The sequence below is a fragment of the Thamnophis sirtalis genome, unplaced genomic scaffold, assembly GCF_051295495.1.
Source record: "Thamnophis sirtalis isolate CommonGarterSnake01/CBP01778 unplaced genomic scaffold, rThaSir2_p1.2 scaffold_6, whole genome shotgun sequence".
Taxonomy (NCBI): domain Eukaryota; kingdom Metazoa; phylum Chordata; class Lepidosauria; order Squamata; family Natricidae; genus Thamnophis; species Thamnophis sirtalis.
Genome location: NW_028261386.1, coordinates 13,223,620 through 13,248,558, shown reverse-complemented (window position 1 = coordinate 13,248,558; position 24,939 = coordinate 13,223,620). Strand labels below are relative to the sequence as shown.

The window sequence follows — 24,939 nt, the reverse complement described above, 5'->3', positions numbered from 1 at the left end:
ATGAACAAAAAGTTTTTGACCTCCAATAACAGTGGAATTTGGGTTACCTATTGAAATAGTTGGCTAGTAGATTCAGGGTTGAGAAAGCAGAGAATTACTTGACCTAAAGGCTCATTAATGTACAAAATTCACTGCAGAGAAGATTTATTAGAGTATGGGCAAATTTATGGAAAAAGAGAGGTGGATTTAGGAGAAGTACTTAACAGAATAACAGAGTTGGAAAGGATGTCAGTGGTCTTCTAGTCCAACCTCCTTCTCAGGCAAGAAATCCTAAATGAAACAAACAATAGGGTGGTGCAGTGGTTAGAGTGCAGTACTACGTGCTACTTCTGCCTACTACCGGCTGCCTACAATTTGGCAGTTCAAATCTCACCAGGCTCAAGGTTGACTCAGCTTTCCATCCTTCTGAGGTCAGTAAAATGAGGGACCTGATTGTTGGAGGCAATATGCCGACTCTGTAAATCGCTTAGAGAGGGCTGGAAAGCACTGGAAAGCAGTGTATAAGTATAAGTGCTATTGCTGTTACTTTCCAAGTGCATCTAAATTATATTAAAGTAATCAAAATATCTTTACAATCCCCAAAGCATATCACAACTTTTGAGCCCCCTAATGTTTGAAAATTGAAAGTTAAAAAATTTGACTCGTCCTGCGATACCATTTTAGACAAATGGTTGTCCCACCTCTGCTTAAATTTATTCCATGTACTACTAAGAGATTACTTGTGGGCTTCATTAATGAGATGTGAACTATAGATAGTATTCAATTTGTGACCATTTGTTTAGCAACCATTCAAAGTTAAAATGGTGCTGGGAAAAATGACTAACGATTGGTCCTCCCAATTTATGACCATCACAATGTTCCTGCGGTGACCTGATCAAACTTAGGGTGCTTGAATTTACCAACATGAATTTACGATGGTTGCAGCATCTCAGGGTCACGTGATCCCCAACCTTCCTGGGGATTTCCAGCAAAATCAATTTCACTTGATGATCACGTCAAATAGGTCTTAAAATTAGGCATAAATTCACATAACAACCAAATTGCTTAGTGTTGGAAGTTTCACTTGTGAATTGAGACATAATTATCGCAGGATTGGAGTGATAAAACTATAGTAATTGGAAACATCATTGGCCTATTCTAAACTAGGATTTTAATATTTGGGGTAAAGGATGTTTCAATTTCTCCCAGATCGCCACCAACATGCCCTGTTTGCATAAACACAGCTGTAAATTGAATTTTTTAAAAAGGCTTAAATTTATTACAATCTAACGAGCATTTTTCCTGATTCAGATTTCTGCCATGGAGCTTTCAAATTAGAATCGGATCGTCAGCAAAGAGCAAAAATTTTCATACGATGATTAGAATGCAGTTTTGCTGTCCTTTATCTGCAATTTAATTGAAAGAAACTAGTTACAATATTAGTAATATAATGGACTTCTTGCCCAATTCTGCCTTTGATTAGGGACCAAATGATGGCCAAAAATGAACAGCTAAAATCTTCCGTTGTCTGTTAATTTATGGAAGAACAATAACACCAAGGATAATCCATACATCCCTTTTGAGACTGAAATGGGAGTTGCTTTGTTCTCATTATTACAGATTCGTTTCTTTGTTTGTTCATTTCTATACCTTGCATGCTCCTATCCTGCAAGACAAACTGTGGTGATTAAAATAGAATTATTAAATAATAATGAGAATCAGAAAATAGCACAAAATACTATTGAATGTAAAAATTGTGGTGTACCAAAGCAATAAATAATAAATATAAATAAAATAAAATATAAATAAAAAGGGGGAGTTATAAATATAACATCAATAATTAAAATCCGACAATAAAATAGGCTACCAGGAAAGAAAAGCTAGAATAAAAAAAAATAAGTTTTAAGGTTTTTCTTAAAGCATAAGAAGGAAGAAGCTGTTTGGACTGACCGGGGATAGATTTTCAGACGACTGGAGCCGCATTGTTTCATTCTTGTGAATTTATGGGCTATTAAGGATCACAGACAAGAAAAGGGCTGTGAAGAATGCACAATGTGAAAGAAGAGCGAAGAGATGAGCTTGTCTACTCGGAAATGCTAGGCAGAAAACTTCCTTCATACATCAGCAGTTGTTTTTTTGGGGGGTGGGTGGGTAAGGAAAGCCATTCAGACAAGGAAATGAAACCATTCATGGTAGCGCATGATGTTCAAAACATAACAAGTTGTTTTCCTCTGTCTTTGAGGAAATGTCAGGGCTGATTCAAATGTATAAAGCCACAGGGAGGATTTTTTTCCAGATGAAAAATTATTTGCTGCCTTCTTTAAATTGTAACCTGTCAAGCAGTTTTTGATCAGATCAAAAGGAAAAAAACTAGATAATTTTTTGAAAGGAATGGAATAGAATAGAATAGAATAGAAAAGAATAGAATAGAATTCTTTATTAGCAATAGCAATAGCAGTTAGATTTATATACCGCTTCATAGGGCTTTCAGCCTTCTCTAAGCGGTTTACAGAGTCAGCATATCGCCCCCAACAACAATCCGGGTCCTTGACCAAGTGTGATTGGACACACAAGGAATTTGTCTTTGGTGCATATGCTCTCAGTGTACATAAAAGGACAAGATACATTCATCAAGAATCATAAGGTACAATACTTAATGATAGTCATAGGGTACAAATAAGCAATCAGGAAACAAATCAATATCAATATAAATCGTAAGGATACAAGCAACAAAGTTACAGTCCTGCAGTCATAAGTGGGAGGAGATGGGTAATAGGAACAATGGAAAGACTAATAGTAATAGTAATGCAGCTTTAGTGAATAGTTTGACAGTGGTGAGGGAATTATTTGTTTAGTAGAAAAAAACTGTTCTTGTGTCTAGTTGTCTTGGTGTGCAGAGCTCTATAGCGTCCTTTTGAGGGTAGGAGTTGAAACAATTTATGTCCAGGATGCGAGGGGTCTGTAAATATTTTCATGGCCTTCTTTTTGACTTGTGCAGTGTACAGTTCCTCAATGGAAGGCAGGTTGGTAGTAATTTTTTCTGCAGTTCTGATTATCCTCTGAAATCTGTGTCTTTGTTGGGTTGCAGAACCAAACCAGACAGTTATGGAGGTGCAGAGGACAGACTCAGTAATTCCTCTGTAGAAGTGAATCAGCAGCTCCTTGGGCAGTTTGAGCTTCCTAAGTTGGCGCAGAAAGAACATTTTTTTGTTGTGCTTTTTTTGATGACATTTTTGTTGATGTTAGGTGTCCATTTTAGTCTTGCACTACAATAGCACTACAGGCCATATTAATTGATGGACCAGTGTTCCAATTGGTTCCACCACAAAACCGTGGTAGACTAAAGCGCGCTCAACGAAAGCGCGTACGTGACATCATCACAGTGCGACGAAAACAGCACGCTGTGAGCGGTAAACTTAAAATTAATGCCTAAATCTAAACCTAACCCCCCCAAACCTAACCCTAAACCTAACCCTAACCCTAACCCTTAACCTAAACCTAAACCTAACCCTAAACCTAACCCTTAACCTAACGCTAAACCTAACGCTAAACCTAACGCTAAACCTTAACCTAACCCTAACCCTTAACCTAACCCTAACCCTAACCCTAACACTTAACGTAACCCTAAACCTAACCCTAAACCTAAACCAACCCTTACCTTTATGTGAATCGGCTTGCTTTAATTTTATTTTAATTTTATTTTAATTTATTTTTAGTTTTATTTGTCGCGCTGCTGATGACGTCAGGTACGCGCTTTAATCGGGCGCGTTTTAGTGGACCGCGGTTTTGACGGGTCACGGTTCCAATTCAGTATACACCAGATAAGTGACTCTATCTCATAGATCAATGCTTCTCAATTTTGGCAATTTGGGAATTCTGAGAGTTGAAGTCCAGACATCATAAAGTTGTAAATCATAGCAGAACTGGGAGGGTTTTTTTTAAAAAAAGAGATTTTCAATCTCACATATTTAAAGGGTCTTAATTCCACTAAGTGTGCAGACTGCATGTTCTTAAACATTTTGTCATAGCCGGACGACTGTAGATACTTGCTAAACATGTTTCCATTATGAAATGTTTGTGGATTCTTTTTCCAGTCGCAAATGGTTAATGCAGCCCTTTCATGTTTGCAACACCCTTCCCTTTTTACTAATTTAGCATTTGTTTTCCAATCTGCTGCTAATGTTCATTCAGAAGGAAATGAGAAATAGGTATGGGGGGGGACTCAAAATAGAAATAAAAAAAATAGAAGCTGTAGGGATCAGGGAGTTATGGCAGTTGGACCAAAAAAACAGCTATTTTGGTAGTACTTTCTGCCTGAGATGTTCTTCCTGCTTTATGAACAACAGTTGGTCTTATATACATGCATAATTATTATTAAATCATAAATACTCAGTGATATCAAGTAATGGTGTTCAAGGATACCAGCTGCTTAAAATGACCAGATCCCAAGCAAGTATAGTCAATGAGCACATCTCTTCATGTTTTTTCCCCCCATTCTAACCAGTAAAGACCAGCAGACAGCCCCCTCCGGCCCCCCAGTGCTAAAGAATTCATGTTCCATCCAGCGTCTTTCATTTTGACACTAGAAAACACCACAAGCTGTTAATATGCAAGCAATTAATGGCAAATTGCCATTGTTTTTTGTTTCAGTCTTTCTGTGGAACACAATCTCTATTTCTGGTCCTCTTTCCAGATTTCTTAAAGGGTGGGAGGAGGGAACTGTTTTGACAAGTAGTAAAGGCTTTTCTATACAGTGCATTGTGAGAACAGGGTTCCTTGGAGCTTTCCAAAATAAGTTTAGTTATAGCATTAATGTCCTTGACTTCTTGTAATCTCGTGCAGACAGTTGGGAGTATAAGTAAAAAGCGGAAACAAAATGTGGCAGGCACTTTCCCAGGCTATTTCGTTCCATTTTTCTTTGCTTTATCTTTCTTCTTCTCACACCACCCAGATTTTATAGCTACTGAATATGCTCAGTTCACATTGGGCTAATTGGGACACTTAATCTAACCTGTAGAGCCCTTGGTGCTCTCTGATCTTGGCTGTTTGCTTGAAGATGTTTCATTACCCTAGTAGGTGACATCATCAGGGTGCGGGAGGATGGAGTTTGTGTCCTATACTTAAAATCCCACATATTCAATCAAGCTTACTTCTACTAAGTATGCAGAAGACCGCAGTATGAAATGAGAAAGCAAGGGGGAATAGAATAGAATATCCTAGGCAAAGAATAGAATAGAATATCCTAGTCAAGCCCTACCCTCCCTTGTAAAGATGAGGTTACCTCTAATTGGGTAATGAAACATCTGCAAGCAGGCAAACAACCTCAGAGAGCAGCAAGGACTCCACAGTTCAACCCTGAGCTACCTAAATTCTTTACTATTGGAACATAATATAAATGTTGCATTTCCTTGTATATGGATGTTGCTGTTCTGGCAACCTAAGAAACTATCATCAGAATGACCATATTTTTAGAATATAACAGTCTTCCACTGCCTGGTGACCCCAGAGGTATCAATCTACAGTTCCCATCATCTCTAACTAACATCGCCTAAACATCTGGACTAATTTTTTTGACGCTTGGTAAATGTTGGATTAAAGGGACGTGGTGGCTCAGTGGCTAAGACGCTGAGCTTGTCGATCAGAAAGGTCAGCAGTGCGGCGGTTCGAATCCCCAGTGCTGTGTAATGGAGTGAGCTCCCGTTACTTGTCCCAGCTTCTGCCAATCTAGCAGTTTGAAAGCAAATGTAAAAATGCAAGTAGGAAAATAGGGACCACCTTTGGTGGGAAGGTAACAGTGTTCTGTGTGCCTTCGGCGTTTAGTCATGCCGGCCACATGACCACGGAGACGTCTTCAGACAGCGCTGGCTCTTTGGCTTTGAAATGGAGATGAGCACCGCCCTCTAGAGTCGGGAATGACTAGCACATAATGTGCAATTTGCCATTACCTTTTTAAATGTTGGATTAGTCCCTACAGTTTCTTGGCAAGGTTTTTCAGATATGGTTAGTCATTGCCCCTTTCCTAGGACTGAGAGGATCAAAGATCATCCACCTGGCTTCATACCTAAGGCAGCACTGGAATTCACAGCCCCCCTAGCCTGGTACACGATGCCAAACTGACTCCCTTTCTAGAAGAATACAATTTCTGTCTATGTGAGTGGAAAGAGAGATCACCTTGCTGTTTAGTTTACCTGCCTGCTTGAATAGTAGCCAGTCAGGTGCTTTCAAAAAATCCAGATGCCTGGTATAAAGATAATTGCTTTCTCTCCTTGTGTGCCCCAGGCATGTGGTTATTATATGAACAGCCAAGTTTCTGGTAGATAGTTTTAGTTTCCTTTATTGCCAAAAGGGCCAATAAAGTGGCATTTCATTACTCTCATTGGGCATTTATTTCGGGGGGGGGGGGGGAGGGAATGCATGCAGGAATGATTTCATTCCAGCTGGTAGACTAAGTCAGTGTTTCTCAACCTTGGCGACTTTAAGTCCTGTGGACTTCAACTCCCAGAATTCCCCAGCCAGCTATGCTGGCTGGGGGATTCTGGGAGTTGAAGTCCACAGGATTTAAAGTCGCCAAGGTTGAGAAACACTGGACTAAGTTACTGGAATTAGCATGGGAGCCAATTCTCATGCTCCAGGTTTTTTTGTTAATGAGAAATGTTTAGGCTATGTTCTATTGTTATCAAAAATGCTAACACAGTTTACAATACGATAAGTACATTATTCATAAATAAAACCAACCTGGAAAATAGTTACTGCATACCAAAGGAGAGGGAACCGTACTTCCAAGATACTCACTGTCCTTTGATAACTAACCCAGAGAGACAAATCAGTAGTGATTATGTTCCCAAAGTGAGTGATATGGCCTTGTGCTATTTGGTTGCCGTTTGATATTACTTTATTTTGAATTATTTTGATCCCTCCTTTGCTGTTTTCAAGGTGACTTGTATAGAATAAATAGACATCCAGGTTTTTCTTTGAAAGATGAAACAACAGTTTGTTATAACACAGCGAGGAAAAAACCCACAAAATTTATTATGTAGGAGAAATGCACACAGAGAGAGAATCGTAACCATCTGACATTGGTTCTAACTGGCTGCCAAAAAGCTAAATGTAACAGCCTCCAGTAAGTTTAATTGACACCTGACTTAAGCAGTTCTAAGTCAATTAATCATAGGATTCTTAATTGAGTCTATATCTGAATGAACTTTCTCATAAGCACATTCCTCAATATATGATGCCTAAAATATTCCTAAAGAGATTTTCCTTTTCCTTTCACATGAAAATATCTTCTAAGGCAACATTTGTCATATGTGGGTTTATGTTAAAAACACAAGGTGTGAGATGTAAAAATCTCCTTCCATATTTACAGTACTGCAGGACCTTTTTTAAAAAAACAAGCAGTTATCTATTTATCACATTTATATCCCACTGCAATTGAAAGAATTTTGGTGACCTCCAAAATATTTTTTAAAAATTAAAGCATCAGCAGTATCATTCAACATCCAAAAAATTAATTCTGAATCATGAAATCATAACCCAGTAAATCAACTGCAACCATCATAAAAAGGTAGAAAAAAACCAATAAACCTCCCTCCCAGAATGAAAGAATAGAAGATAAAGTAATCCTAAATTTAAATGGCAAATAACTTCATTTTTTATATCTATCTTCAGAGAAGAGCTTAGTTTTTAATATCAATTCATCAGGGAGGAAGCTAATCTGATCTCCCTTAGGAGACTTTTCCAAAGTACCAACATTGCCACTGCAAAGCAGCATATTCTAGATTTTCTGCCTTCATCTGCTAGAAATGCAGAATTCCACTTTCATTATATATAGACATATTATAAAAATGCTGGAGAATTCTGGAAACTGGCACTCAGACAAATCAGCCATCAACAGGCACATAGAGATAAGCAACATCTATACACCATTCAAAAGAGACAGTCAAAAAACCTGCCAAACAAAAACCCAAAACATCTCCTCACCAGGAATCAAGTCCAGATCAGCAGAGACTAACACCAAGATTAACACTAGAACAACAATCAAGGAAATACCAACTCAAACAAACAAGCTAACAGTAAACAACAGCTGATTCAATGAATCGCCAAGAATTCTCCCCCCAACACTGAAAGGGCAAGCCACTAGAATATAAACAGAGAGCAAACCCCACTCTTTTCTACCACTGAAAATGTTACCTAATTTGGTAATAATTGTCTGTAAGAAAACAGCACTAAGAGCTGGACAAGGGTCATGAGAGACCACCACAAACTCAGAGACCACTAAGGGTCCCAGAAACATATTGCTATATATTGTTGATTGCATTGGAGAGTTGACCAATTGTGGCTGGCTTAAATCAGAGTTTTGTCATTTGGAGGGTGGATAACCACACATTTTGATATCATGGCCACTTGTGGACAAACAAAAGACTGTAATTTTTTTCATAGAGCCTGGAACTATTTTAAAATACCAGTGTAGTTTTGATGGCCTGCCTGATTCCGGAGTCTGTGCTTCTTTCTTTCTTTGAAAATCATTTTGACTGCCCATCATACAGCATCTGCATAGCTGTCTGTGAAAGCAGAGGGCTCTGTCTAAACAGGCAAGTTGTCAAATACTATTCCTTCCTTCGCCTGTATATGAGGGGAGGGCACAGATCTGAGATGGGGGAAGAAACAAGCTGAAACTCAGTCAGATATCTTACCAGTTCATTCATTGTTCATTGACCCTTATCCAGCTCTTAGTGCTGGTTCCTGAAATTTCGGTGGAAGGGGTGTAGCTGTAGCAACAGCTGCGGCTGCTATTGTCATCAAAATTCATTAGCTGTTTCTTTAAAAAAAAAAAACATCTCCCTTGTGACATACAAACATTTTGATGTTCTTCATTATTTCATTTGTAGAATTTTGAATTCCATTTCATTTTGGTGAACTCGATACAAAAAAAAACATGCTATTAAACTTTTTTAATCAAGCTATTCTCCAAAGCACCTGAAGGCAGGACAAGAAGCAATGGATGGAAACGAATCAAGGAGAGAACCAACCTAGAATTAAGGGAACATTTCCTAATTAAACAATTGATCAGTGGAACTGCTTGCCTTCGGAAATTGTGGGTGGACTCTGGATGTTTTTAACAAGAGATTGAACAACAATTTTTCTGGTATTGTTTTGATTTGCTCCCATATAAATTTGTTTTGCAAAATGTTATTTATGCTGAAGGAAACAATGGAAACATGCAATGGATATATGGGACAATCAGCAACATATTGGTTATGAATTTGCCTCTTATTGCTGATACATAACTTCTGTTGTCCCAGTTGGGGTTTTTCACCAATCCTAGCAGACTAAGTCCTTTAATCGGAGATCTCAAGGAATGAAACTGAAGCATTCCTGGGTACTAAATGTAGAGCTTTGCCACTGGGCTAAAGGCTCACATAAGCATTTGAAGCTGAGTCAAACACTGAGGATGCTATGCCTTAAACTCCTCCCTTGTTGTAATAAGTTGGAGGTACACATAAAACACATATTATTCCTTTTTCTTTTTTCTTAGCTTGATCAGGCGGTGGTTTATAACTTACTGTCATTATGATTGTTCAACAAATTATGGTAAAACAAATAGGTTAACATGTTTTGTGAATCCTCTATAGCAGGGGTGTCAAACTCAAGGCCTGGGGGCCGGATCCAGCCCGCAGGGTACTTTGATCTGGCTCGTGGGGCCACCCTGGAAACAGCGAAGGATTGGCTTGCAATGCTTCTGCCAGTGAAAACAGGCTCCCTCACGTGGCCCTCCCAAGTTCCATTTTTACTGGCAGAAGGTTGCAGGAGGCCATGGCAGCCAAAAACTGAGCTCGGGAGCCTGTTTTCGCTGGCAGAAAGCTTGGGCCACCACAGATGCCCCCAACACGAGTGACGTCAAGCTGCCACACCCACCCTGGCCACGCCACTCCAGCTCCCTGAGACCAAACAGAACCCTGATGCGGCCCTCAATGAAATCGAGTTTGACATCCCTGCTCTATAGAATCATGTTATTAATGGGACTACCTGTTTTATCTGCCTGTCTCAGTGGTGGGTTCCGGATCCTGTTGCAACTGGTACAGTGCAACGGGGCCTGGCATCCACCACATGAACGCGTGCATGCATCCTTACCTCCTGCAACGCTCCGCGATACCTCTGCAATGCTCCAGCTGCACGGGGGAGCATTGCGCAGGCACCGTACGCTCTGTGCGCGGAAGCGCCGAAGAGCTGAAATACAGGTAAGGATGGTGGGTGGGTGGGTGGGCCCTCCGGAGCAGCTTACCGGAACGGTACCCGTACTGGGGTGTACCGCCTGCAACCCACCACTGGCCTGTCTGCCTACCTACCTACTTACCTACCCACCTTCCTACTTAAGTGCCTGTTTGTCTATCTCTATTAATCAAAACCCAGAGGAAGCTCTGGGTGACCGAACAAAAATCAATAAGAACAATATTTTTTAAAAAATGTACAAGATCAAGAAAGCTTTATTCATAATATCACAAAAGCAAAAATGAAAATCATAGTGGAGGCAGGATAAAAATAGCCACCTCTAACCCTGTTAGCATTGGAAATTAAGTACTTCTGCATTTTTGAAAAGTGCTATCCAATCTTTCCTGTGATTGGAATCTTTTATGTTCTAAGTCTAAGACAATCATCTCAGTAATGAAGAGCATCAGTCATCTCTAGTCCTTATTTTGCAATTTGAATTTGTTAATTTGGGACCTACTTCCCGAAGGAACAGATTCCAAATTTGCTCCTTCGTTGGTAAGATCACTCTTCTGATGCTTGACAATGGCCGTCCTATTTCTTCTTAACCGTCTCCTCTTCAGGTTACATATTTTTACGTTGCTTCTGTTTTTCCTTCTAGGACACATGATATCCAGGCTTCTTACCATTTTTATCACTGTACACTGGGCACATTTGAACTTTTCAGTTATTTTTTAAAATAGGCCACAACTTTGCAGAAAAAGATCTGTCTAAATCATGATGGCTTTGCAGTTCTGAATGCATAAATGTAAGATCCAGCAGGACCATTTGTACGGGTTAGCAATTCTAATGAAAAGGACAATCTTTTCCAGTTTTGTTCCTTGTCATCTTCTTAACAAAAGATTCTGGGAATCTGGCTTTCTTCGTGCATATACCATATACTCTGTTCCATTTGTGTCCTTATGGTATTACTCCTTGGAATGTTTTGCTCCCAAAGGTGAAAAGCATCAAAAGAAACACGATAGTTATTATTATTATTTTTTAAAAAGTGGGATCAAATGCACAAAATCCAGACATTTTACGCACTTACATATCCATACACATTATTGAAGCCTCCATCACATCATATGGCTCTTTCTAATGCTTCATGACCCAGGATTTAAGGATCATGTGCCTTTTTGAGACAATAAGACTATTGCCTTTGGGCTTTAGACATACTTCACCAGATTATCATTTTGTCAGTAGCCACAAATCTTTTGGGAAACAAGAATGCAATTCTCATCTTGTGAACTTCTTTGGGAGCGGAGCAAAAAGAGCAAGACAAGAACTTGTTAAGGCATTATTAAAGTGTGGATTACTTGCTTGCTTGAGTTATTTCACGCCAGTATGCCATCAGTTAGAACTGTGTCTTTAGCATAAATCCAATAATGCATATGTATTTAGGTGGTAAAGCATTTAACTGAACGAGATGCAAAGTGGGAGAACAGTATTAGCCAGATTATCCCATTGAAAGAGAGAATTCTTAGGTGCTTAAAATGACTTCCATGACACCCTCCAAAAATGTGGCTGTTGTTTTGCCTTGTAGTGTTCTCTTTTCATTCCTACACACGTCACAGATCCTCTGTTTTGGTAGCTGCTTTGGTCCAGTTGGTTTAAGAGAAGGAGTGATAACCGATTTTGCTGACTTTGTGATTGAAATAATTGAAGATGTTGCCATGAGTATGATGCTGTCAAAGCTCTAGGTCACCCATTGGCCTTCAGTATGTGGTTGTCAGACAGCCAGAATAAATTAAGGTCAAGCTCTTGAGTCTTTCTCTAAATTAAAGAAATGTCGAGAGCCACTCATTCCTATCTCCTTACCACTTATTCTGTAGGTTTCTACTGAAAAACATCCCCTGGTCTTTGCTAAGAGCGGTTACTACACGGCATACATAAAATTATTCAGTACATACTCGAGTTTGGATTACATTACATTAAAAAAAAAAGTTTGAAAAGAACATAGAAAATGAAAGGGCTGGAAAAGCATCCATAAACTCAACCATAGTTATTATCTTATTTTCCAAAGAATGTAACCTCCCATGCTCTTAATGTTGAAAACATAAGGCAGGGTTTGTTTAATTGGGCAACCTCGGCATATTCTAAATGTTTCTTTATTGCAACAAAATTGTAGAACGAGATGCACAGAAGAAGTGAGAAAAACACTCAGGAGGGAGAAGAATGTATTGCAATATTGTGGAGCAGGGCGTGAAGAACCGACTGGTTCAATTAAAGGGAGCATCTTGCGCTCCTTGGTGCTCTGTGAACTTGATTGTTTTCTTACATTTCATTATCAAACTAGGTAACATCATCGGCGCTGAGTATCTTCTTGTATGTCAGCAAGTTGATTTGATCCATGGCTTTCATTATTCTCAAGCACTTCGTTGAGTTAGCAGAAGCAGGAGTTACTTTCCTTACAATGAGATCTCAGCAATGAGTCCCCCCCCCCTTCCTCCATCCAAATAAACAGCTGGAAAACAATATTTAGAAAAAGCTGAATCAATATGCAAGGCTCGCTTCTGAAGTTTTTGGAGAGTAGTGAGCCGCCCTGAGTCTCTTTGAGAGTGGGCGGCATACAAATTAAGCTAATAAATACAAATTAAGCTAATAAATAGTGAATGGTTGCTGGTAGTATCTTGAGACAGACCACCATGATAAGAGGTTGAGACTCTAGAAAGAGTGCTGAGAAGAGCAACAAAGATGATTAGGGGACTGGATGCTAAAATATATAAAGAACAGTTGCTGGAATTGGGTATGTCTAGCAGTGTTCTGATATCTCAGGGGCTGCCACAAAGAAGAGGGAGTCAAGCTATTCACCAAAGCATCTGAGTGTACAACAAGAAGCAATGGATGGAAACTAATCAAGGAGAGAAGCAATCTAGAGCTAAGGGAGAACTTTCCTGACAGTTAGAACAATTAATCAGTGGAACAACCTGCCCCCAGAAGTTGTGAATGCTCCAACACTGGAAGTTTTAAAGAAGAAACTGGATAACCATTTCTCTGAAATGGTATAGGGGGTTGGACTAAAAGACCTTCAAGGTCCATTCCAACTCTTTCTATTCTATTCTATTCTATTCTATACTATACTATACTATACTATACTATACTATACTATACTATACTATACTATACTATACTATACTATACTATACTATACTACTCTACACTACACTACACTACACTACACTACGCTATTCATCATTAATCAATTCTGTTATTAAGAACCCTATCCAAAATACCTATGGATTGCTTACATAAACAGTGTGCACATTATAGCATAAATGCTCTGATGTCTCAGGAATGCTTCTGTCTTTAAAAACAGAAAGAAATAACATACTTTTTAAAATGGTTGAACTATGATTATCCTGCTAGCCTCCAAAAGAGGCTAACAAACACCATCGAAAATCAAAATACAATAAAACTTCAGTTTTATACCTCTTGATACAATGGACTCTGCATGCAATAGACCAAATTCTATCATGGTTTATGGCATTTGCATAGAGATGCAGTTATGTCAGTAACACTCCCATGCCAATGATGCAAATGATATAATTTGCAATATTTGTATCACAGCAATGTCATGTTTTTTCATTTTCTTGACTTTAGAAAAATATCACGTCTGCACCCCCCTGGTTGGTTTGTTAAAATAAAGGTTCGCTGTCATTAACAGCAAGTATATTTTTTTCTTAGAATTAAAAAACCTCGTTTCATCTTAGTGCCATATTAGGTCTCCATGGTTAACCCCTAGAAGATGGAATTCTGAGCTATATTATCATTAACCTTGGAGAAGTTAATGTAACAATGTATTAGATATATTAACCCCACTATAAGAAATACCTTTCTGATGATGAGATCTGTACAACAATGGAACAGTCTGCCTATTGAGGTTAAGGTTCTCCTATTATGGCTAGTTTAATATGTTTTCCTGCATATTAGAGAAGGTTGAATCAGATGGTCTTTGGAATCTCTTCCAAGTCTACATTTCTATGACTTTACAATCCTATCCTTGATTCATTTGTTCTGTGTGTGTGTGTGAATGTGTGTGTGTATCTTCCATCAACTTGTTTAATGACCTTTAAAGCTGCCTAAATTGATGTCTACTGCTGCATCTTGTAGCAGTGAGTGCCATAGATTAATTGTACATCATTCTGAATCTCCTGCCATTCAGCTTCAATGGAAGATTCTGAATTATACTATTTAAGGGGAAGGAAAAATCCTTACATTGATTGTCCTTTCCATTTTAATGTTGCTAACATCTCTCTTCTGAACAAAGTATCTTTGGGTGTGTGTGTATCTCTATGCACATATTCAAACTTCTTCATTTGTGGAGACATGATGTATAAAATTAAAAATTCACCACCCTCTTTATTCTTGTTTCCTGATTAACTCACGCTCCACATTTTTCTTGAACATTGCCGTTTATTTTAAAATGAGTCTTGGCTTCCCTAGGCATCAGCAAATCTGCTTGATATTCTAGAGTGGTTTAGCATTGGGTAATGAACAGTTATTAAATGGCCCTGAGTCACAAGTTTGCTTTCTGCTTTTAGGGTTCAGCCTACGCACATCTGTCTACTGTATGACAAGGACAGCTGGGGACATTTAATTAGACCTATAATTATAGGGCATGTGGTAACACTGCTACTCTCAAAAGGGGATATCAAGGTGAAGCTGCTGACTCTTGGAGAAGGAAAGGTGAAGACTTAGTTGTCCATGGTGCTTAACCAAGCGGCTGGACAGCAAATTTTACCGGCTTTGAGACAAGTGGTAGAAGCTTGAAAGCTTTTAAGGGAGGAAAAAAGAAGCAATCTTGATACTCAAAAAGCAGAAAATAGAGTCTCTGACTGACTATGTAACTGGGCTCACATATTATGCTAACTCCAGGTTTCTTTTAATTGTGGTTTCTTGGACAAGCCATAGTGGACAAGTTGACCCAAAAGCTAAGCCATAAAACAGGATTTTGCAAGCCACAATATAAGCCTGGTTCACACAAAAACATCATATCAAACTGCAACTAGACAGGATATATTGTTTCTTGGACATTGCGTGAGCTTAGCTTGTGTTAATTACATATTTTCTTCTTCCATCTCCTTTTTAATTTTCACTTGTAACCTCAGTTTTCAATACTGCTGAGAAAGCTGACGTCCTTTATAATATTCTACATCAGTGGTCCCAAAGGTGCTTTTTTCAAGAGGCAACTGGACTTTCTGGTTTTTCTTTGAAGACGTTTCTATTCTCATCATCTACATCAGTGTTTCTCAACCTTTGATGCTTGAAGATGTATGGACTTCAATTCCCAGAATTCCCCAGCCAGCATTTGCATTCACTGGCTGGGGAATTCTGGGACTTGAAATCCACACATCTTCAAGCAGCCATGGTTGAGAAACACTGATAGCCCCAAAGCTCATATGAGCTCTCAATCCACCCTGTCATCTTGTAAAGTCCTTCTTCCTTGCTTGAAATTGTTGAGCTAAGCCAGGGATTTGGTGGGTGCCATTAAATGCCTCTAAGCATAGTGATGTATGAAATCACTGCACTGAGAATGCTAGTCCCTGGAGATGCATCATAGTTTCCATGCTAATCAATTCCTCCATCGAACTTCCTGGATCATTATGGTGTGTGTGTGTGGGTGCGTGTGAAACCAAGGCACAAAGATTGCACAGAGTTTTTGATAGCTGTAGAAATTGTATTAACAATGAAAATACTGATTCATTTATTTATTTTTTGACTTTCCCCTGCAGTATTTTTGGCTGTTTGTCCTCTCCCGAGGTTTGGTTGGCATCGGCGAAGCTAGTTACTCTACCATCGCTCCAACTATTATCGGAGATCTCTTCACCAAAAACACTCGGACACTTATGCTGTCGGTCTTTTATTTTGCAATCCCTCTGGGCAGGTATTTACTTGTTTAATACATATCCTTGCTAGATTTCATTTCTTGTCTGGGCTAATTCATTTCTTTTTCAAGATGTAAACCTTTCATCTTTAACTCACAGTCTCCAAGTTCTCTAGATTCCTTTAGATTAGCCCTGTTAGTCTGCAGCAGGAAAATTGAGGTACGTTCCTGGCATTGCTTTAAGATGCAGAAAATTCAGTTAATCAGAAACAGGGAATATTACATCTTTGAAAAGGTTATTCATGGCCAGCTGGCTGGCTGAAAATATTAAAGGGGACTCCACCTAGAACAATTTTGCTGTATTTGTGATGTTAGCCATCCTTGAAAATTTTGTATCTGGAGCCATTTTATGGAGCAATGAAGCTCTAAATTGGTATGTTAATACCAAAATAATTTGATGTAATAAAACAGCAGGTAATTTGAACTCCAATTGCAAAAGACATATAACCCAAAATACATAATATTTCTGTAAGTTTCCATAGGATATTCTTCCTCCCTGCAGTTTGTTTTTTTTAACTGTTTTTAACTTGGAGTTTCTGTTGTTTTGCTATTCCATAGGTGGAACATTAATGATCTTATAAACTACTTTTTAACAGATTTTATACCTATTGTTCTATGCATAATGGAACTATGGCACTTAATTACTTGATAATCTTTATTAACTTTGGTTCAATAAATAAGGATCTGAGATGGTTCAATAAATATACTAGCTGAGACATTTCAAGAAAAAGTATCTGAGAAAGTTCTATAAATAAAAATCTTTATGCTTTGGCTAAAAACACTTAATTGAATTGCTATTTCTAAGTGGGGGGCCCTCTTCATCATTAATCCTATAGCTACCTCTCACTTGCTTGCTATTTTCTGAAAGGATCAAAGGGAAATAAAAGAGGATGGATATGAAATGTACTGGTTACTCAAATTTTCTTTGGTCATCTTGAATTTTACTTATTTGGAGGATGCAGATGAGTTATAATCACAAGACACAGGAAATGCCAGATGATTTGTGGTAGTAACAAATAGCAATAGCACTTAGACTTATAAACGGCTTCCCTGCGCTTTACAGCCCTCTCTAAGTGGTTTACAGAGTCAGCCTATTTCCCCCAACAATCTGGGTCCTCATTTTATCCACCCCGGAAGGATGGAAGGCTGAGTCAACTTTGAGCTTGGTGAGATTTGAACTGCCAAATTGCAGGCAGCCGGCAGGCAGCAGAACTAACCTGCAGTAACTGCACTCTAACCACTGCACAGCCACAGCTCAAAAATTGTATTCCCCCCCCCTGCTTTTCCTCTAGCCAGGCAGCACTTACTGGGTTTTCTTTCTTTCTTTTTCATCCTTGTAAGTAAATGTGGCTGAAAAAGGGAAAAGATTGGCTTAAACTCATCCAGTGACTTGACCCGGATCTCCTTAGCCTCAATTCAAAAAACACTAGGAAAGATCCTGAGATCATCAGCCCACTTCTCCATTTTCTATGTATACCTGAGAGCAGTGAACTTCTGAATAAATTTGCTGAAATGGCAGCCTGAATGAAAAACCAAGAGAGGTCTTTGGTGACTTAATTCGTACATGTTTTGCTTGATTTCTGAGGTAATCTGTTTTCTGGAAGTTGAACAATAAAAAGAACCAATCAACTTAACTGGATTTCCACAACATATTAAAACACAGAAAAGTCTTCTCAGGATTAAACCACATTTTGTCTGTTGTGCAAATGCAAGCTATGTTTTTTCTAATCTGATTAAATAAATTGTCGTGATGTAGCCCGATACACTATTGTACCGCTTGCATTAGAAGTACACCATATTTAGAGTCCGTGGACCATACAAGCACTCTGAATTTAAGTGGGGGATGAACAGCATTTACTCAAAATTGCCATGTATATGAGTTAAAACGCACTAAGTCAGGTGTATCATGCAAATACCTGGTTTTTATCCAGTGGGGAATTTTTCCAGTCCTCAAAAGAGATTGATTGATTGATTTGACTTATATAGCTGCCCATCTTATGTACCATAACCCTGAATGGCTCTCAGGAAGAAAATGAAAGCATAAAAACTGTAACAAAAATGCCCAACACTTACACATTCTAACCAATGGTGGGTTTCAAAATGGGACCAGTTCGGGGGTGTGGCCAGCCGGCCATCGCTACCGGTTCACCAAACTTGGCAAAATTCCCACCACTAGTTCGGGCGAACCGGTGCAAAACGGCTGAATACCACCTAGCTGATTCTAACCTATCCAAATTCCAGTCTTCTGGGCTTCTACTGTACTCTACTCCAACTCTCAAATACTTCCTGGAGAAAGTGGAAAGAAAGTTTGCATTCCCCAAAAGGGAACTTCTGATGCAATTAGTTTGTTCACATATTTCTAGATCCCCAGGTACATATTTGATCCAGTTAATGGCTGATCAGGTTAAATATGTTGTGTATGCAGGGCCAGTAAGTCATTGGTACCCTGTGTTGGAACCTCACTTATTTAATTTGGGCTGAACTACAGACAGTGGAGTCCTTGATGCTCTCTGAACCTGGTTGTTTGCTTGCAGATGTTTCATTACCCAGCTAGATAAAATCATCCGTATGAGAGTATATGAGATTTTCTCCCAGCTTGTATGCAGGAGCTTGCCCTGCCAGTTTTGAGGAGGGTGTGATTTTCTTCTTGGTAGTTCCTTAATTAGGGTATTGTTTTCTGTTTGTTTGTTGATTTGATTGATTATCTGATGAACTATAAACTCCAAATCACACCCTTTTCTGCCTCCCTCTACACAGGCACATGGCATAAGCAGTAGGATAGCACTTCGTGTTCAGCACTGTTGTTCAGAGTCATTGGTTGAGCCCAGATGTTCCCTTGGTGTTTACTGCCTCAAGGGTGAATTTGTCATATTTAATACCGCTTCAGATGATTCAATGTGCAGATAGGCGGCGGTTGATCACCAGATGCTGGGGATTTTTTCAATTATGTGCCATCAAATTAGTAGCAACTCTTAAGAGTCCACATGATGTAAATAAATCTTCTGCAATTTCCAACAATGCCATTTGTGTCCAAAATGTGATAATGTCTAATAGCGATTTAGGAAGCTATAGTTCAAATACCTGGAGAGAAAAAGATTGTGTTGGTAACTCAACCATTGATGCTACTGGATTGGGACATAAAAAATTTATTTTCATCCAAATATGTTAGTTTGCATAACAAAAATTATAGGCTAAACAGGATTGGTTGCTTGAAGGCTGTCTGAATAGAGGGCTGTTTTGTTTTGTTAACCCAGATACAGCGATTAAGCAATGCTGTGTTAACTCAGCCCTAGTATTGTATGGTATTACCTCCTGTGATTTATTTGTTTTCTAGATGTAGCTACAATTTGTGCCATGTTTAAAATCTGCCTATATGGTAATTGTAGCTTTCTTATAATCCATTTTTATGCTGTTTTGGATAAATACTCGTTGCAGTAAGTGACAGAGGCTTGAATAATACCCACAGGATCGCTCACTAAGAAGCAGGTGTGAGTTTGGTTTTTTAAAAAGCCACTCAGCAACATCTCAAGTCTGCCTGAATAGGAAAACCTTTATGCTGCCCTATGTATAACCATCCCTTGTAATGTTCCCGTTTGACAGAAAGAGAAGTATGACGGGATAGCCGTCTTCCACTATTTGAGGGGCTGAGACAGAAAAGAGAGTGTCGACATTTTCTCCAAAGTAGCTAAGGACAGGACAAGAAATAATGAGATGATTGAAGAGAGGTCTAACTTTGAACTAAGAATGAGTTAATTTGTTAATACCACTTTATAATGCCTTGGTAAGGCCACACTTGGAATACTACATTAAGTTTTGATCGCCAAAATATAAAAAAAGATGTTGAGACTCTAGAAAGAGTGCAGAGAAGAACAACAAAGATGATTAGGGGATTGGAGGCTAAAACATATGAAGAGAGGTTGCAGGAAATGAATAGTCTTATGAAAAGAAGGACTAAGGGTGACATGATAACAGTGTTCTGATATCTCAGGGGTTGCCACAAAGAAGAGAGAGTCAAGCTATTCTCCAAAGCACCTTAGGGTAGAACAAGAAGCAATGGGTGGAAACTCATCAAGGAGAGAAGCAACTTAGAACTCAGCAGAAATTTCCTGACAGTTAGAACAATTAACCAGTGGAACAACTTGCCTCCAGAAGTTGTAAATGCTCCAACACTGGAAGTTTTTGCGAAGAGATTAGATAACCATTTGTCTGAAGTGATGTAGGGTTTCCTACCTAAGCAGGGGGTTGGACTAGAAGACCTCCAAGGTCCCTTCCAACTCGGTTATTCTATTTCCTTATAGTGGGAACAATTAATCAGTGGAATGGCTTGCCTCCAAAAAATGTGGGTGCTCCATCACTGGAGGTTTTCAAGAAGACACTGGACAGCCATTTGTCCATAATGGTATAAGGCAGGGGTCTCCACCATGGGTAAGCTTGGCTGGGTGGGGAATTCTGGGAGTTGAAGTCCACAAGTCTTAAAGCTGCCAAGTTTGGAGACCCCTGGTATAAGGCCTCCTGTTTGAGTAGTGGGTTGGACTAGAATACTTCCCAGGTGCCTTCCGACCCTATGATTCTATGTTCTATGCCCTTTTCCATGGGACTTGAGACCGGATCTGAGCTCAAATAGAATGGAATGGAATAGAATAGAACTGGAAGAGACCTTGGAGGTCTTCTAGTCCAGCCCCCTGCTCAAGCAGGAGACCCGATACCATTTCAGATAAAACATTTCAGTTGTGACAACCCTTTAAAAAAAAAAAAAATCAGTTGGGCTCTTCTGCTGGCTGACGGCTGCCTTTGGTGCGTGTTTTTTTTTTCCCAGTTAGGCTCTCTTATCAGTTGGGCACATTCTTCTCACTTGTGGACAAGAGGAAGTCTCCATCTTCACAATGCCTGACCCCACGTTTGGCAAGGTTGGAGACAGGGTGGGCACGTGAGGCTCGCCACCAAATTCCTAACAGTCAAGGCTGTTTCCTGTGGAGAAACTCAGCTCTGTTGTGTTTATTTCCATTGGGGAAAAGCTTTCCCGTAATGAGCTGGGTGACAAAAAAATGTCTACAAGAGGATGTATTTCTGCTTTGGTGCAGCGCACAAGTTGGAGACAAAGGCTTGAAAGCATTCCGTTTGCTCTTTAGGAATGGGTGCATCTATCTGCCTGTTTATCTCCTCTTGGTAAGGCCAGCTATTTTTCCTGAAAGTTTCAAGGAAGCTTGACTGAGTTCTGGCTATTAACGTTTCTTTCCTGTAGCATTTTTGAATAGCAGCCATTCCTGTCCCTGCAGCCTTGTAAGGAAGCCTGCAGATTTAGAAGCCCGAAAAACATATTTGGCTACGATGAGGTGGGCTGGCTGCAGAACCATGGAAAGTTCATCCCTTTCTTACTTAGATTTCCCTAGAAGGGGAATATTTGCCTTCAGAAGTTGTGGCTGCTCCAACACTGGAGGTTTTCAAGAAGAGACTGGTCAGCCATTTGTCTGAAATGGTATAGAGCCTCTTGCTTGAGAAGGAAGTTGGACTAGAAGACCTCTAAAGTCCCTTCCTTCTCTGTTATTCTACTACGGCTCCTTTACAGGTAGTCTTCGATTTGCAACCATTTTTAGCAGCCATTCAAACTTACACCACCACTGAAAAAAGTGAGTTACAACCAGTCCTCACATTTATGATTGTCACCCCATCGTCAAAATTCAGGTGTTTGGCAACCAACATGTATTTACGACCATTGCAATATCCCAGGGTCATGTGATCATCACCATAGGTAAGCTTCCCAGCCAGCTTCCATCAAGCAAAGTCAGAGATGGGAAGCTAAACAACTTTGCTAAACAACTGCATGATCTGCTTGACAAATGTGGCAAAACAACATTATAAAATTGGGCACGATTCACTTACAACTGCAATGGAAATTCTGGTCCCAACTGTGGCCATAAGTCAAGGATCACCTGTATTTCTGTCAGTGTAGTATTCATGAACTGGAACAGGGCTTAGTAACAAGATCAGCCAATGGGAGCTGAAACAGTTTGGAGCCTGGGTGTGGCTTAGCTCTGTAGCTCTGAGTCTGTGCTGAGCTCTAAACTAGTCTGCTGCTCTGAACTGAAACTGAAACTGAAACTCTTCTCTCCTCTGCTTGTGTTTGCTTGTATTTACTACCACATTAGAAAAACCTGCTTTTGGTACTGTATATTTACTTCATGTGTTATATTATACATAAAGAGAAGTTAACGACTCCTGCTGAATCAGTTACCTGTGTGTGCTTTCTGGATGTGGTTGCTGCAGCAAACTCTGACAATTTCTCAGCTTGAAGTAGATGAAAGCACTTTTGTTTTCCCTTGTCATCCACTCCCTTGCTAAACACAAGACACCTGTCTCCAAGGCATTCCTGTGGGAACCATGCGAGGTTTTAAATATAAGGCAAACGTATAATTAATTAAATGAATTGTATAATGAAATGTAAAATATGGGCTGGAAACATGCGCTGCAACAATACGTTGGCAGATATAAGAAGGATGTGGAGGAATTAGGAGTACAGAACTGAAACGATGGTAAGAAGCTCGGAGGCTAAATTCTGTGAAGGACGATGGAAAGAACTGAGTATGTCTAACCTAGGGAAGAAAAGGCTGAGGGGACACATAATCACAGTCTATTGATACTTGAAGGGCTGGCCCAAGGAAAGAGATGGATGTGTTCTCCATAGTACCTGAGAAAAGAGCAAGAGGGAAAGGCAAGTGAAAGCACAGCAGGGGTGGGTTTCAACTGGTTCGCGGCGGTCCCTGCGAACCGGTTGGTCGGCGAACCCGGAAGTAAGTAACTTCCGGGAACGGCGAAGGGCACACCCGCCCGCCCGCGCTCCTTACCCGGTTTTGACGAGTTCTGCGCTTCCATGCATGCGCAGGACGCATACAGCGCCTGTGCGATCCTCCAGGAGCAGCTGGAGCATCGCACAGATGCTAGTACGCATGCGTGCGCCGTGCGCGTGCACGAGGATGCCGCCGGCCCCGTTCCAACCGAACCGGTTGGAACGGGGCGAGAAACCCACTCCTGAAGCACAGGTATAATATAGGTGGTATCTGGCTCAATAGTAGCAATTGTGAGAGGATCTTGGAGTCCTAGTGGACAATCATTTAAATATGAGCCAGCCGTGTGCAGCAGCTGCCGAAAAGGCCAATGCAATCCTAGGCTGCATTAACAGAGAGATAAAATCAAGATCACATGAAGTGTTAATACCACTTTATAACGCCTTGGTAAGACTCCATTTGGAATATTGCATCCAGTTTTATATAAATATAAAAAAAAGGTATTGAGACTCTAGAAAGGGTGCAGAGAAGAGCAACAAACATAATTAAGGGACTGGAAGGTAAAACCTATAAAGAACGGTTACTGGAACTGGGTATGTCTAGTCTAGTGAAAAGAAGGACTAAGGGAGACATGATAGCAGTGTTGCTATATCTAAGGGAAGGCAGGACAAGAAGCAATGGATGGAAACGAATCAAGGGGAGAAGTATCTTAGAACTAAGAAGAAATTTCCTGACAGTTAGAACAATTAATCAGTGGAACAACTTGCCTCCAGAAGCTGTGGAAACACTGGAAGTTTTAAAGAAGAGGTTGGATAGCCATTTGTCTGAAATGGTATAGGGTTTCCTGCCTGAGCAGGGAGTTGGACTAGAAGACCTCCAAGGTCCTTTCAATTCTGTTATTGGGAGAGATCCAGACTCAAAATAAAAAGGGGGAATGGAATAGCCTATCTCCTGCAGATGTGGGTACCCTATCACTAATTTCAAACAAAGACAGGATAATCATTATTATATGATAGCTAGAGGAGTTCAGCTAGAACTTTTCCAAAGTCCCTATAACTCTTTGATTCTACGGTTATAAGAAGAGCTCCAGACAGTAGATTAGACCAAACTCCAAACAGAAACAGATCAAAGACAAATTCAGCTGGTTACTTCTTCGAAATCCAGAGGTAAAGCAATAAGATAATATCATTTTTTTTACTACAGATGTCAGCATCTTTCTCAAGTGTGTACACCACAAAATAAAACCAGCATTTTTCTTTGAAAAGGGCCCAAACCTCAGATTGCTTAGCAGATAGTCTCAAATGAATAACTCTATAAGGAAACCAATATTTCATCAGATGCCAGCTATTTTTTTTTCCAGTTGTTCAATATTTATTTAGGGGTTGAATAAATCAGATGCATGTATTGTGAAAATTTTTACAACTGATAGCCTTCCTTACACTTGTACAGCAACGAATGTTTGGATATATACTGTATCCTGTCCTGTAACTGGAAGTTGTGACTAAACATTTTGTTATGTTTTGTTTTGAGGCTATCTTTATATATACAGTTCTCAGGCAAATTCCCAAGAATTCCACGAACAAGGCATGAAGTCAATCTTATTCAAACTGCTAATATGTGTATTTATATGAGAACTTCCTTTAAAACCAGAGTAGTTAATACAATGGCATTTAAAAGTCCACCCCTTCTTTCCTTTTTATGTACAGCCATTCAAATATTGACTGCTATTTGCACTACTTAAATAGCAGCTGGTGAAATGTTAACCTTAATCAGCGTAAGGACTTAAATAAAATTCATGGTGAAGAAACTCATTTAGTGGCAATTTGCATTTTGCAGCATTTTCTGGCATACCAACCATCATCGGATGTATCTTTTAGTTTTTTCCCATAAATATCTTGTTTTGTTTTCAGCCTTTTGTTTATGGGAAGTGCTATTTTGGGTAGCTAAGCATTGGCACTCCCACCTGGCCAGAGGTGGATCCCTACCAGTAATGGTTTCCGGTACAGTGCAATGGAGCCGTGTGTCCACCACATGAATTCGTGCAGC

General features: G+C 39.7%; 1 protein-coding gene across 2 annotated transcripts in view; it reads left to right on the top strand.

Moving 5' to 3' along the window:
- The window catches only part of SPNS2 (SPNS lysolipid transporter 2, sphingosine-1-phosphate), a 158,195-nt gene that overhangs the window by 92,899 nt on the left and 40,357 nt on the right, over positions 1–24,939 (top strand). For both annotated transcript variants that reach the window (XM_087717221.1, XM_087717223.1), the window contains exon 4: positions 15,960–16,111. In XM_087717221.1, the coding sequence (XP_087573347.1) occupies positions 15,960–16,111 (152 nt within the window). The remainder of the gene's footprint in view (positions 1–15,959; positions 16,112–24,939) is intronic.